A 16,249-nucleotide genomic window follows, 5' to 3' on the forward strand; every position below is an offset into this window, starting at 1 on the left:
TATTGATATGCCTGTGTCACTATAGTATGCAGATTTTAAATTTTTGGATATATACCAAGGAGTGAGATAATTGGGACAAAAATTTTGGTTCTATTCCTAGTTTTCTGAAGAATCTCCATACTGCTTTCCAGAATGGTTGCACCAATTTGCAATCCCATCAGCTGTCTATGAGTGTACCCTTTTCCCCACATCCTCAGCAATTTTTATTGTTACCTGAATTCTTGATAATTGCCATTCTGACTAGAGTGAGATAGAATCTCAGTGTAGCTTTAATTTGCATTTCTCTAATTACTAGAGATGTTGAACATTTTGTTCATAAATTTTTTTGACCATTTGTATTTCTTCTTCTAAGAATTGTCTGTTCAAATCCTTTACCCATTTATTGACTGAGTTATTTGGGTTTTTGTTTGTTAAATCTTTTTAGTTCTTTATATATCATGGAAATTAATACTCTACCTGAGATGCAGGTGGCAAAAATTTTCTCCATTCTGTAGGATCTCTTTACATCTTGATTGTTTCCTTTGCTGGGAAGAAGCTTTTTAGTTTGAGCCATTTCATTCATTGATTATTGATTTTACTTCTTGCACTTCTAGGAGTCTTTTTGAGGAAGTCAGTTCCTAAGCCGGAATGTTGTGCCTACATTTTCTAGGATGTGCAGGTTTCTGGTCTAATTTCTAGGTCTTTGATCCATTTTGAGTTGAGTTTTGTGCAGGGTAAGAGATGGAGGTTAAATTTCATCCTGCTAAATATGGATTTCCAGTTTTCCCAGCACCATTTGTCTTTACTTTAATGAATGTTTTTGGTGCCCTAGTCTAGTCTGAGATAACTGTGTTTATCTGGATTTGTCTCTGTGTCTTTGTTTCTTTTCCAGTGGTCTTCATGCCTATTTCAGTGCCAATACCATGCTGTATTTGTTATAACTTTATAATATAATTTAAAGTATATATTTTTTAGTCGTCAGTGGACATTCATTTAATTTATTTATATGTGGTGCTGAGAATCGAACTCAGTGCTTCACACATGCTAGGCAAGTGCTCTACCACTGAGTCACGACCTCAGCCCCCTGTATAGTATAATTTAAGGTCTGAGATTGCAATGCCTCCTACTTCACTTTTCTCACTAAGGATTGCTTTGGCTATTGTGGGCCTCTTTTTTTTCCAGATGAATTCATGACAGCTTTTTCTGTTTCTATGAAGAACTTCATTGGAATTTTTATGAAAATTGCATTGAATCTGTATGGCACTTTTGGTAGTATGGCCATTCATTGAACATTTTAAATCATTTTTTTATAATCTTTCTCTGGGTTTTCATCTACTTCACTATCCCCTTTGTTGGGGAGTTATGGTATTTGGGGAGAGATTTTATTTGCCTGTTTTTTCACATTTTTAGAAGTTTTGCATATCAACTGAGGTGGATTCCTCTACCCCTTTTTTTGCTCATCCTTTTGTGTGTAAATAATTCATCTGTCTGGGACTTCTCTCTTCTTTTGATGTATGAGTAGATGCCAAAGGGTAGGAATTGAGTTCTCTCTCTGATTGTTTCTCCTTAGGTCCTTATTAGTTTGGGACTTTGTGTCCTCACTTCTTTGAGTTGGAATAGTGTCAAGGAATGTTTAGTTCAGCAGCAGAGTTTCTAACTTGTGAACTTTTAGTGTCCCTGTAGTTTTCCAGCACCTCACAGAATGGGGCAAAATAATCTATAGTAACAACCATTACAAACAATACACAGCATTAAAGTTAAATACCCAATTTTTACTATTCCATCTTCAACATTAATTTATTGGTGGTAACCAATAAACAAGAATGGTTGGTTCAGCAGTTGTCAACAATAAAAATAATTACCATGAACTAGAATCTAGCTTTAATGCAAATAGCAGTTGTCAACTATATCACCCACAGCAGTAATGATTGTATTAGCCTTAATGTTGGGGGCAGGAGTTATATAAACCAATTAGTTTTGAAAGATGGTAAAAATACAGTCAATTAGGAGAGAAATGTATTCGGAATTTTTACAAGTTTACAATTTCAAAAAGTGAACAGAAAGGACTAGGCGCCTTGGCACAGGCCTATAATCCCAGCAGCTGGGTAGGTGTAGGCAGGAGGAGCACAAGTTCAGAGCCAGCCTTGGCAATTTAGCAAGGCACTAAGCAACCCATGAGACCCTGTCTCTAAATAAAATGCAAAATAAGGCTGGGGATATGGCTCAGTGGTCAAGTGCCCCCAAGTTCAATGCCCAGTACCACTGCCCCCCCAGCATGGGTGAGGCACTGGTTTTGATTCCCAGCACCGCATATAAATAAATAAATTAACTAAAGGTCCATCAATAACTAAATATATATATATATTAAAAAGAGAATAGAGAAAATGTAGAAGAGATGTAGCAGATGGTGTTTCTATGGAAGGAGGAGAAAATATAGAAGAAGCAACATATTGGGAGAGGGAGAGAAAACAATAGAATGTAGCTGTTAGCAGAAGATTAAGAGAGAAAGAGAAACTTATAGAAATAAACAAATGAGGGACTGGGGTTGTGGCTCAGTCGTAACGCGCTTGCCTAGCATGCATGAGGCACTGGGTTTGATTCTCAGCACCACATACCAATAAATAAAATAAAGGTCCATAAACAACTAAAAAAATATTTTAAAAAAATAAAATAAACAAATGAAAATAATACAAACAAAACTATATAATCTAAAAAACCTTAACCATCAAAAGACAATGCTAGGAAAAATAATTCATTTTAAACAATTCTAAAACTGAAAGAAAAAAGAAACAAATGGGTGTATGTATATATGTCCCTGAACCAATCAGCACAGTCAGAATTCACATGCACCATGCACACACATTCTCTCTCTCTCTCTCTCTCTCTCTCTCTCTCTCTCTCTCACACACACACACACACACACACACACACACACACACAGAAAAAAAATTTTAAATGAAATTTAAAAATCCAAAATCTTAATGAAGAATGAAGGAACCATCTTCTTTAAGATGGTCAAAGTAGTTAACTAGATTTGAGTGGTCACTGTCTATGTCCAAGTCTTTTTTCTAATTCTTCTTGATTTATGTTTTGATAGAGCAAGGGGGTGGGGCTATTGACCCCTTCCTGTTTTTGTGTTGTACACTGAGCTGCCAATTGGAGTGGCATCAAGCCATTTGATATAAGATTCGCTTCCCTTCTCACCAGTATGAGGTGGGAGGGGTTAGGACATACTGTCATTTGGCATTTTATCCATGAAGACCAGTGCAGTCCCAGGATACAGCTTCTGCAGTGTTCCACAAGGGAAGCTCTAACAGGTGGGAGAGCATCTAATCAAGCCTCAGGGGCTTTGTGGGGTGATGCCTTCTTTGGAGAAACTAGATTGACCCTCCCCTAAGGCTAGACCATAGTGGATCTCTTATGTAGGTCTGCTTCCTTGGAGCCTCCCAAGAATTCCAGTCATGGGGCATAAGGGCTGATTCTTCACTCACTGCAGCCCACAGGCACAGCCTTGCCAGTCTTAGTCTCTGAGTATTTAACCCACCCCATCCCCACCCACTCTGACTCCGGCTATTTCAGCTGATCACATGAGCCACCAGATACAAAAGAGAAGTGAGTCAGGCTCTCCTTCCCCTTCTAACTCAAATGCCCCTGGGTAAAGTCTTCTTCTACCTCTTTCACTCATATCCCACCAGGCCCAGCTTAGGTCCCTAAATAAGCACCTGCTAGAATATTGTGGTTGTGCATTGTTCTTTGTTGTTGTTGTTTTTCGGGGATTTTTTTTTCCTGATGTCCTAGGTCCCACGGTCATCACAATGGTATGTTTGCCCCAAGATAGCTCCTGCCTCAGCTCTCCATAGCCAGTTGAGTTTCAGAACATGCTTTTCCAGCACCAGTATGCAATGTAATCTCTGGATCAGCTAAGATTAGGCAGCATTTTTTATCTCAGGCTTTTTCATACCAAAACTGTTCTCCAACTCTCTTTGATGAATCCATGCAAGCAGTGTCTGTGGAGACATCAGATGGGCTCCATGTATTCTTTCTTCTTTGTTTATGGCACCCAAATTTCTGAGTACTTAAGCCACTTTTATTAAATTTTAGGGAAATCCCTCTTTCACCATTCACTGTGTTTGTCTACACTATGGCCAACTTGGAATGCAGCTTTCCTCTGCTCACCCATCTTCCATTTCCCCTATAATTAACATCCCTTTTTATTTTATCTTGAGAAAAGTTCTTACTAAGTTGCTGAGGCTGGCCTCAAACTTGTGGTCCTCTTGCCTCAGTTTCCCCAGTAGTTGGGATTATAGGTATATGCCACTAAATCCAGCTTACTTGAGAGAGATTTTTATATAATTTAAATTTTTTTAAATCCCCAACATTGCATCTAGAAAAACTGACTTCTATGAAATTATCTTTTAAAACAGCTTTACAGCCAGCATGGTGGTACATATTTATAATTCCAGCAGCTCAGGGGACTGAAACAGGAAGATCCCAAGTTCAGAGCCAGCTTCAGCAATGGCGAGGTGCTAAGCAAGTCAGTGAGACCCTGTGTCTAAACAAAAAAATACAAAGTAGGGCTGGAGATGTGGCTCAGAGGTCAAATACCCCGAGTTCAATCCTGGTACCAAAAAACAGCTTTATAATTTATGCCTTAGTAAAGCTATAATTGACAAATAATTTTAAATATATAATTTGGCACTTTTTTACCATGCTACTTTTAAATGTGCAGTTCAATAATGTTAAGTATATTCACTTTATTTTACAGCAGAGGTCTAGAGCTAAAACTTCGTACTTACTAAACAGCTACTCCCCATTTTCCTGTCTCCTCTCCCCTTCCCCTAATCTTTAAAAATCACTATTCTGTCTTCTGTTTCTATGAGTTTAACTATCTGTGAAATTAATTTTTTAAAGCTAAAGTATACAGTAAATTAGGTGACTAAAAATTAATGACTATATTTTTTATAAAGGATAAGTTTATTTCCTTCATTGACCCATGCAGAATGTGTTATCTGGGACATGCTTATTCTAACAATGTTGCTGTCGTACACAACATTTTTGGAAATAGTTAATATAGTCATTCTGTGATTTTAGCAAGAAACTTCCTTCAGGAAGAAGCTTTGTAAAATTTAGATAAGGAAAAATCCTATTTGAGATTATAAATACGGAAAAGAAAGTAACAGGAATATGTAGAGAAACAAGCTAGATTGAGAGTTCCTCTCCAATTAAACTTACTTCAACTACATGCCATGAAAAAGGTATCATGGCTACCATAAGAGTGTACGAGATGGGTAGGGATATTATAGTGAAGGAACAGGAAGGAGGGAATAGTCACATGGTAAGAATAGAAAACTAAGATGATGCAGGGAGGAAAATATCAGAACAATCTCAGAAGTAGCCTAATTCCCATCCCAACGCTTGATTACATTCTGCTTCTCTGATAGTTTCAACCAAAGGCTTCAGAAAAAAATGGGGACTAAAGATACATCCAAATCTTGATATCTACTACAGTCATTCTTGTTGGTCAGACATGAAAATTATAAACTAGCTAATAACTTTTTAAAATGAGATCCTCTCCAGATAAGGGGTTTGATTTGTTTTGTGTGTTTTACCAAAATATATAAGAACTCAAAAGAAAGTTTCTACTATTAATGATTTTTCCCTTCTTTATGAAAGTGTACCCAGTTTAAAAAAAAAACCAAAATAATTAAAATTAAAAAATATATAGGATGAGAGGGTAAAAGCAAAATGCTATTAGAGAAGTGTTATTCCACTTAGACTTCTCTAGTAGAGATTTTGGAATTGTCAGACCTTGGATGCCATTCTAAATAGTATATTATACACTATTCCATCATTTTAAAAATTTAACAAAGGATTAAAATCTTCACTCCTTCATCAATGCAGATAGGTACTGATCATTTGCCAGATTAGTTGGAGGTAAATAATGAGGTATACAGTAGACTGAGAAAATGAAATTTCAAGTTGTTTTTAGGGAAAGAGGAAAATAAACCTTTATGTAATGTTTACTGTTATTTTCTTTAATTTCTAATGATTTCTCCCCTATTTCTTGTCCTTAATTAATTTATCTTACGTGCTATGTATGTCATCAGCTGCTAAAACCTAACTATCAAATGGTAAGAGCTCTATTAAGACTAGAAATGAACTCTCTGGCAACTAACTGTGTCCTGCTGCAAAATGCTTTATTTCAACTCAAATGATTTAACTAATGTAATTACCGATCAGGTCTTTCAAGAAAATATACACAGTTTAATTCTTATGATGAGTAAATACAGGCTCTTAAATAAAAGATTATATTATAAAAATACCTTTGATTGTCTAGTTCATTATAGAATTTCCTGGTATGCTCATTTATTCATGAGAAATACTTAAAGCACTCCAGGTACCTAATAGGAAATTAGATATAGCTGTATCTTAGAGGAAAATAGAAAAGTAGACTGTCTCATAGTATCACTGTACAATCTATCATTTATTATAATGGGTCTGTAATAGAAACAGTTTGTACAGGAGCTAAACAACTGATTAACTCTGGAAAAGTAATTTTTATATAGATACAAGTGTAATTAAGTTAAACCTGATAAAGCGTTCACCTTTTGTGAAAGCAACTCTTGCTTAAACCACTATTTTTCTCTTGTAATTGCCCTCTCATTTCTTCACCATCAGCCTTTCATCCTCTTGGATCAAACACACTGCCAAACAAGTTCTAAGCTCTCTCATCTTCTAATAAAAGACATACCTGCTTGGCCCACAACCTTCTACTTACGTTATGGTTTTCTGTGTCTATTTAGAGCAAACTTGAAGAAATTCTCTTTTCTCACTGTTCTACTGCTGGCTCCTATGCTTCTCTGAATGTTATCCACTGGAGCGTTGAACCTTAGCATGCCCAACAAAACTTTTCTTTATGGTCAACACCAATTCTATATTCCTGCATCTAAAAGCGTGTCTGAGACCTAATGAAATTGACCATCAGCACAATTTATGAAGCCTTCCTTATGGTCATGTTATCTTCTGTCAACATCTGTAACTTATTTTGGCTTCCTTATATTTTTTACTGTTTTTTTTTTTTTTCAGTCTTTCTTCCCACCTTCAGAATCAGGGTTTCTCTCCCTCTAAACTGTTGGTATTTTGAGCTAGGTAACTTTTTGCTTTGAGAGCTCATTCTGTGAATTAAAGGATGTTTAGCAGCAAGCCTCACTTCTGCTCACTGGACACCAATAGCACACACACACACATATACACACCTCTAGTTATGACAAGCAAAAATGACTCCATATCCAGCCAAAAGTCCCCTGAGAGGCACAAACACCCGCAATTGAGAGCAACTTGGTCTAAAGTAGAGCAGTGGCATAGGGCTTGGTTGTGGGCCACCAGTTCTTTATCTGTGTAAAAGGTGCACTCATCTCTCCCATCTGAGAAGTGATCCAGAAAGTTAACACATTAGGATAGAAAATATTCTGAGTAACTCTGTCTCCTAATTTCCTGAAATTCAGGCTCTATTTTAATAAGGGGGTGGGGGGGGATACAGCTCAGCAGTAGAGCGCTCGCCTAGCATGTGTGAGGCCCTGGGTTCGATCCTCAGCACATGTAAAAATAAATAAATAAAATAAAGGTATTGTGTCCAACTATAACTAAAGAATAAAATATTTTTTAAAAAAGAAGAAGAAAGCTTACAGTTATGAATACAGACCTAAGTACACGGGAAAGTGATTTTGACCCAAATATATCTCATTTAGTGCAAAGCAAATGTAAGTTCAGCTCACTTCTCCTTAGCCACATCCCCAAAATGACCTCTGTAGGTCCATCACCAACCAGTGATGTCAGAATGGAAAGAAATTGCAGTCTTAACTGATAGATTACAGTTAAATACATTACTTTTGGGGAGCTTACAAAACAAAATCCACACGAATGTGTTTCTGTGGCCCTTTCTAGAACCTCAAATGAGGCTTATGCAAGAGGAAACCCTGAATCTTCTTCTGCTTCTAAGTAAGATACCACATGAAATGCTTTCAATCTAAACCCAGTAAAACTAGATACTGTCAAATAGATACATAGTTTTTACCATTTCCAGGCCTGGGTCTCCTGGCTGCAAACAAGTATCTGTCCCTAAAGCCCTGGAAAAGAGGAGACTAGCACTCCTCCAGGAACTGAGTTGAAATCCGATAATTTTCTGTATTTCTGGGTCATTATTTTAGAGGTGATAAAAGTAGGAAAGTAAGCAGAGGTTCAATATAAGTTTTCCATTCTTTGCATCATGACACACTTCCAAATCACTCTCAAATAAGGGAATGTTAAGTGATGTTTCATTGTTAATAATGATAACTGTTATTTATTATTTAATACATACCAGATTCCTTGTCCTTTTTGCAAACCCTAATTCTTATAGAAACCTGTGAGATTTATCATTTACAAATGATGTGTGAGATACAATGAAGTAATATAAGTAAATGCTAATTATTAGAAATCTATCGGTTTTTTTTTTTAAAAAAAAACAAGATCTTTTAAGCAAATTATTAAACTAATGTTAAGATTGTGACTACTTTGTAAATGAAATTAACATAAACTTCTGGTTATATTCTAATCCGTGTTCCTGATATTCTTTAGGGATTTTGCGTGTTTAATGAACTTTAGTCAGTTTTAGCTATAACTAGGACTAAAGTTCAGGCTATAAATACTTTCTCAATGGCATTAACTGTATTTTCACATGGAATCTTTTGAAGAGTAATTCCATTGGCCATTATCTTTTCTTTCAGATATTGGTTTTAAGTTTAAATTTCTTTTTTTCCTGCTCTGCTTATGTTGTATCCAGAAATACTGTGGCAAAGTGATCTGCTGTCTTTTCTGTTTGGAAAGTTCCCAGAAAATAATTGTGTAGAACAGAGTTTTCTTATTTTTACAACATGGTAGGAATAAAACAGTCACCAACAGCTGTATCATTCTAAAAATAACCTGTGCCACACAACTCTTAAGCCCATATTGGTTTTTCAGTCTGATGATATTATCCAAAGGATCATTGCACATGATACTAATAAACATAATAATACTTTATTATGGTGGTTCTCATATTTTATCTATTTATTTGTTTTTTAAATTTTTTTTCAATATAATATTTATTTTTTAGTTGTAGTTGGACACAATACCTTGATTTTATTTATTTATTTTTATGTGGTGCTGAGGATCGAACCCAGGGCCTCACCCGTGCCAAGTGAGCGCTCCACCGCTGAGCCACAACCTCAGCCCCTATCTATTTATTTTTTATTGGTTCTTTTTAGTTATACATCATAGTAGAATCCATTTTTATATAATTATGTAAGCAAGGAACACATCGTACTCTAATTGGGACCCATTCTTGTAGATGTACACAATGGTGGGATTCACTATGATGTATTCATATATGTACATAGGAAAATTATATCAAATTATTTCCACTGTTTTACCTTTTCCTATCCCCATCCTTTTCCTTTATTCCTCTTTGTCTAAGACACTGAACTTCTATTCCTCCCCTCACACCCGCCCTTGTTGTGAGTTAGCATCCACGTATCAGAGAATATTTGACCTTTGGCTTTTGGGGATTGGCTTTAAAAAAATCAATTAGCATGAAAATCTCCAGATCCATCTATTTACCAGCGAATGTCATAAAGTCATTCTTCTTTATGGCTGAGAATATTTCATTGTATATAGAAACCACATTTTCTTTAGTCATTCATCTGTTGAAGGGCACCTAGGTTGGTTTCATAGCTTAGCTGTTGTGAATTGAGCTGCTATAGACATTAATGTGGCTGCATCATCCCAGTATGCTGATTTTAAAATCTTTTGGATATATACTAAGGAGTGGGATAGCTGGGTCAAATGGTGGTTCTATTCCTAGTTTTTTGAGGAATCTCCAAACTGCTTTCCAGAGTGGTTGCATCAATTTGCTATCTCACCAGCAATGTATGAATGTACGTTTTTCCCCACATCTTCGCCAAAATTTGTTGTTGTATTCTTTAAACTTTATTAATGAGCCAATTTTATATGTAACTAACTTAGTTCAAATGATTTTGAATAAAGAATGAAATTACCTTTTACCTTACTTCTGATTAACACCATGTTATTCTTTCTGTTCAGATGTTTGGAAACTGGACTTTTGGCACTTTGGTCTTTACAGTCATGGTTATTACAGTCACAGTAAAGGTATGATACTGGAATTAGAAACATAGATACATTTTTGTGCCTGTATAATTAGCAATTGAATATTCTTTTTTCTCTCCCCCCCCCCGCACTATCAGTAGATGTTTTCCTTATTTAACAGTGGATAATTTCACTGATTGCCATTTTAGTATTCATTTAAAATTTTTATCTGAAGTTTTTGGAAAACTTCAGCCTATTTTTATGGTCAAATAAAAGTCACTGAAATTGTACAGCTCTGTATATATACAAAACACACAGTTGTTTTAGGCTATGGAGTTAAGATAGAATCATCACATGAAATTTCAGTGCTGCTTTCTCACAGGCAAAATAATAAACTTGAAATTATGTAACTTTCTACTAGCAGCCTTTCATTAATACTTATATTCTGTGAGACTGTGCAGTGAGACTTTGAAATACGTAATGTGCTTTATCCTTGAGTTTTATCTAAGAGGATAATGTTTTATTATTTTACATTTCTAAGACTTTTCAAATTTTTTTTAGATGGCTTTGGAAACTCATTTTTGGACTTGGATCAACCATCTTGTTACCTGGGGATCTATTATATTTTATTTTGTATTTTCTTTGTTTTATGGTGGGATTCTCTGGTGAGTGACTTTAATTATATCTATTCAGCTATAATAAATATTTATAGTTATGGGTTATATCATGAATAAATTCTGCTCAGAATAGTTTTGAACCCCATCCTAGCAATGAGTTCACTTCTTTCAGTTTATATTGTGTTTGCCTTTTGTGCCTTTGATCCATTTACTAAGCAAAAACTTTAGAAGTTAGGCAAAAAAATTTGGATTTAGCTAATCATCAACTTTTATTTAGGATCATAGAAGGATACTCTATGCATTTTGTTTGTCTGTAATCCTCTTCTCAGAGTACTCTTAAAATTGTTTATTTTCAGCCATGTGCCATGGTGCATGCCTGTAATCCCAGTGGCTCAGGAGGCTGAGGCAGGCAGTTCATGAGTTCAAAGCCACCCTCAGCAATTTAGCAGGGACTTAGCAGTTCAGTGAGACCTTGTCTCAAAATAAAATACAAAATAGGGCTGTGGATGTGACTCAGTAGTTATTTATTTTCAAATATGATGTGTTTCTATGATATCTTGATTAAGTTATCTTTCAGGTTTTTTTGTTTGTTTGTTTTTGTTTTTTTATTAAGCCCACTGTCTTTCTTCTCAGGCCATTTTTAGGTTCCCAGAATATGTACTTTGTATTTATTCAGCTCCTATCAAGTGGTTCTGCTTGGTTTGCCATAATCCTTATGGTTGTAACATGTCTCTTTCTTGATGTTGTGAAGAAAGTGTTTGACCGACAGCTTCATCCTACAAGTACTGAAAAGGCACAGGTAAGCACTTTTTATTTCAATATCTTTTTAGTTAGGAGCTTTAGTTATAAACAACTATGATTATAATTTGCTTATGTCATAAAATAGAAAATAACTCATTCCTATATCAAGTATTTTTATAATATAAACATTATTAAATGTGATATTTTTAAGTTGTTTAAAATTATATCATGTTATTAATAAAATTCCAGGTATTTAAATATCAAACTTTCAAGTTTTATTCACATAATATTAGGAAATGTATTAAATAATATTATCAAGTTATTCCAGATACATCTGAGATATATGGCCTTGTCTTAGAAACGTTAGAATTCAAGTAATATTTTTTATGTTATATGGTTTTTAACAACAGAATATGAAATAAATTCTTTAACCTAAATAATTTTTACAGAATGAATTTTTATAAAATATATTCTTTCACTAAACATTTATTAATAAACATTAAATTACAGCAAATATTAACAGCATGTTACATAGTGCTTAAGAATATGATGTTTAGATCCTGATAGATCTCAATTTGAATCCCAGTTCTGCCACTTAGTAGTATTATGACTTTGAATTCTAGTTTCCTCAATGGTAAAATGATAGATATATCTTTTTCATTCCTACTGTAGTTAAGATTAAGTGAAAAAATGTTTAAAAATAGTATATGCCCAATAAATGATACATATTTAGTTGAATGTGCCTTTTTTGTATGTTTAATTAGTATAGAATATATTTTCATCTCCTTTTCTGCCTTGTTAAAAGCTGAATTTAAGCCAGGTACAGTGTATGCATCTGTAATCCTACCCAGCTACTTGGAAGACTGAGGCAGGAAGATGACATGTTTGAGGCCATCTTCTACAACTTGGCAAGACCCTGTTTGAAAATTTAAAAAAAAATAAAAAGGACTAGGGGTAGAGATCTCAGTGGTAGAGGGACCCTGTGGGTTCAGTCCCCTGCAATGGGGGGAAAAAAAAAAAGAGCTTGAGTTCCTTAATCATTTAGTGCAAGCCAGGTTGATATTTTTTCAACATTATTTTTGTTTCATGCCAAGCAAATTTTATTAAGATTTTGAAAATGTGTATTCATCTTACAAACAGATAAAGTGCTAAGTATTTAGTGATTTAAATTATGATTTCTAAATAGTACATTGGTTTTAATTTATTTACTTCAGTAATTTTTTGTTTTGTTTTGTTTTTACTTTGGTAGTTTAATACAAATACTATCTTATTTGGATTAGAATTCAAATGCTGTTTCAGCCATTTATAAGATAGCTGTATGTCCTTGATTAAGTCATTTTCTTAGGCCTCAATTTCCTTCTCTATAAAAATCACAATAATAATTATAACCTTATGAGGGGCTGGGGTTGTGGCTCAGCAGTAGAGTGCTTGGCCAGCACATGTGAGGCACTGGGTTCCATCCTCAGCACCACATAAAAATAAATAAAATAAAGGTATTGTGTCCAACTACAACTAAAAAAAATTATAAAACAATTATTATTACCTCATGTGATTTTTGTAAGAAAGAATGAATATACGCATCTGTCATCACTGTGCCTGTTATATAGTTGGTCCAAAATTTTTTAAAAAGTTGTCATTTTAAGTATGAGGAAGTGAGAATATATCTATAATATTAATCTGTAAATGGGACTGAAAAATCAGCATAATTTATTACTGTCTGCCTATGCATATATTTATATCAATATGGACAGACTTTTCCACTCTGCAATGTATTACTTAAATCCATTACAGACAGGTTTGTGTGTTTGTCTGTCTTACTATTTCTAAACTTGGGTTTTTGGTTTTTGATTTTGGGGTGTTTTTGTTTGTTTGTTTTTGGTTGGTTGGTTGGTTGTTTGTTTTGCTTTTTTTTTTTTTTTTGGTATTGGGGATTGAACCCAGGGCATTTAACCACTGAGTCATGTCCCCAACTCCCTTTTTTTTTTAATATTTTTTAGTTGTAGTTGGACACAATATCTTTATTTTATTTATTCATTTTTTTTATGTAGTGCTGAGGATCGAACCCAGCGCCTCGCACATGCTAGGTGAGCGCTATACTGCTAAGTCCCAGCCCCAGCTTCCCCCAGATCTTTTTTATATTTTATTTAGAGACAGGGTCTCACTAAGTTGCTTAGGGCCTCACTAAATTGCTAAGGCTGGCTTTGAACTCACAAAACTCCCTTAGCCTCCAGGGCTGCTGGGATTGCAGGCATGCAACACTGTACCTGGCTTAAACTTCAGATTTGTAAATTTACTATTTCTAAACTTTTCATTTATAGTTATTATTAATACATATTAATGTATTATTTTTAATACATTGTCTATGATACTTTCCTAGATTTTTATGAAGAACAATTTTCTTCCCCCTTGACCTATATGAAGTTGTATTTAATGAAAATGAATGAATAATATCACTTAAAAATGTAATTATTTATAAAAGTAAATTGATCAGATTTATCTACATTTATCCTTTGAAATGCTGTGGTAGACAGAGCATTTATAAACTTTAGTTGTGTTTTTCATAGAGATTTCTTAATTGATATGAAGGTGATAATATTAGAATTTATTACCTTTTCTATAGCCTCTTCCAAAGGATTACATAGGAAATATTTGGTACCTTAAGGTAGGCCCTTCACAAGAAAAAGGTTAAAAGTACTTATGTGTATTTTGGTTCTTAACATAAGTTAAAGTGGAATGAGCATCAAATCAATAACTGAATCTATATGTGAAAGCCAGTATATTCTCCCTTTTTGACTCACTAAATTCATTTCCAAATGACTTACCCAGATGTTCTAGGCAGTCTCTTTCAAGAAAAAAAACCTCCACTTCCACTGAAGGATCTTTCTAGCACACTGGTGGCATTTGGTGGTTGGTTGGTGGTTGGTTGGTTGGTTTTATTTTTTACTGAAACAGAATATGGTCATTCAAATCCTATATGTGACATTATTTCTTGGCTACAGGCAGTAATCATTTTTTCAGCTCTACCATCACTTCTGGTTTCAAATAATGAAGAAATGGTTAGAAAATTGTCAACTACTTCATTGTTTTACTAAAAGTAACAAGAAAAATCATATTAAAAGAAGAACTATCAGCATTTATTGTGAGCTTTATTCTTCTGCAGTATAACCATGTGGTGTTACAAGTGAAAAAATATTTTTTTTGATGGCAAAGTCAACACAGTTCAAATGTCAGTCATGTATGTGTACCATGTACATTTCCTACTCTTGTGGGAACAGATGTTCAATATTTACAAACCTTGTCCTGTGTCTGTCTCATAGGTGATGAATAGAGCTCACTGACTTGTTGTGTGTTCCATCCTTTTTCTGTCCACTTATAGATGTACTCCAACACAGTGGCTTTAAGTGATGAGTTCATCGCACTGCAGCCTTTATCGAGGGCAAGGAATCAGCTGAGCAAACTTAGGTAGAGTAGGAGGAATAGAACCTCATTAACTCTTCTGCATGCTAAAGGTCAATTAAACCATATCCAAAAGATAGGCAGAGGCATGAATAAAGAGTGGGGTGTTTTTTGTTAGCACAGCTCTGTCTCTGACTAATTTGACCTTTATTAGTATTATGTTAAAGCCTAAAAATCATATCCATTTCTTCTTTGAGAAGAAAATTCAGATGAAAATTCAATATAACAGGACAGAGATCTGTACCTTGTTATATATTTTACACTTGAACTATCTTTTCTAGCACAATTTTAATGCTTCTGCTTGTCATATTGTTCATATTTAAGAATGTTCCTGCATGTTGAGTAATTAAAGCTACAGAAATTCATCATAAAACTTAAAATACTTAAGCTATAGTTACTTGGAAGTGAGATTTGCCCATTTTTTTTATCTTGCCATAATCTGTGTTGTAAATACATGTGTGTTTGTGTTTGTACACTGTAATGGCTGCCTAAGCATTTCATATCCTTGCTACTATTCAGAGCATCTATAAATTGAACAATATATTTTATGTCTTATATAAACCTTTATTACCACAGACATATCAGTTCTGTCATGGAAATTTAAATCCTAGAACTTTTGATAACAGCATATCATAATAACATACTAAGTTTAATGCCATTTAAGTTTTGAAGAGAAAAAAGTCATGTAACTAAAGTTTTTCTTTAGTTTTGGCACTTTTCAGTTTCTCGCCTTATCAATATCTTATAGATTCTTAATCATGTATATTTTGATATTGTTTTTTCTTCTCAAGGTTTCTAATCTTTCCAAATTCTCTTGATCAAATGAATGGTTTTGACAAAGTACCACTTAACCTTTTTATGTAATACTGACTTTATAGTTTTGAGTTGTCTTAAACTTTTACCAAACCTTTGGCCTTTTTATTATTAACTCAGGATTTTTTTTAAAATATTGTACTTTGAATTTCTTTCAAAGATAATCATTATAGAGGAATATATAAATGGATTTCTAAGTGCTAAACTAAATTTCATATTTAAAACAAGAAAAAAACAAATGTAAAGATTTACTTTCATTTTTCTTTGAGCCAGGTATGTATATTACAGCTTTATCAGTAGGAAACAGTGGCTATATATGTCACATTTTTTAACATCTAATTATTTAATTCTAAGGCAGTAGGAGAGCTCATTATTTTAAAAAAACACATTGGTCAATAAAGATAACTTTTGCATTGCGAATAATCATATTGTTATGAAATCACATTTTCACATATCATGTTGCCTTAAATCAAGTGACTCTTTTTGAGCATTACTAGACCTAAAAAGAATGAGGAAGTATA

At 34.1% G+C, this 16,249-nt stretch overlaps 1 protein-coding gene across 3 annotated transcripts in view; it reads left to right on the forward strand.

The window, feature by feature from the left end:
- Atp11b (ATPase phospholipid transporting 11B (putative)) overlaps positions 1–16,249 on the forward strand; it is a 109,003-nt gene that overhangs the window by 75,673 nt on the left and 17,081 nt on the right. For 2 of the 3 annotated variants that reach the window (XM_077795320.1, XM_077795322.1), the window contains 3 exons: positions 10,099–10,164; positions 10,663–10,766; positions 11,352–11,517. In XM_077795320.1, the coding sequence (XP_077651446.1) occupies positions 10,099–10,164; positions 10,663–10,766; positions 11,352–11,517 (336 nt within the window). Of the gene's footprint in view, positions 1–10,098; positions 10,165–10,662; positions 10,767–11,351; positions 11,518–14,835; positions 14,922–16,249 lie in introns of all 3 variants that reach the window. The other variant, XM_077795321.1, reaches the window with a different exon arrangement.

This window comes from Urocitellus parryii, chromosome 2 (genome assembly GCF_045843805.1).
Source record: "Urocitellus parryii isolate mUroPar1 chromosome 2, mUroPar1.hap1, whole genome shotgun sequence".
NCBI classification, from domain to species: domain Eukaryota; kingdom Metazoa; phylum Chordata; class Mammalia; order Rodentia; family Sciuridae; genus Urocitellus; species Urocitellus parryii.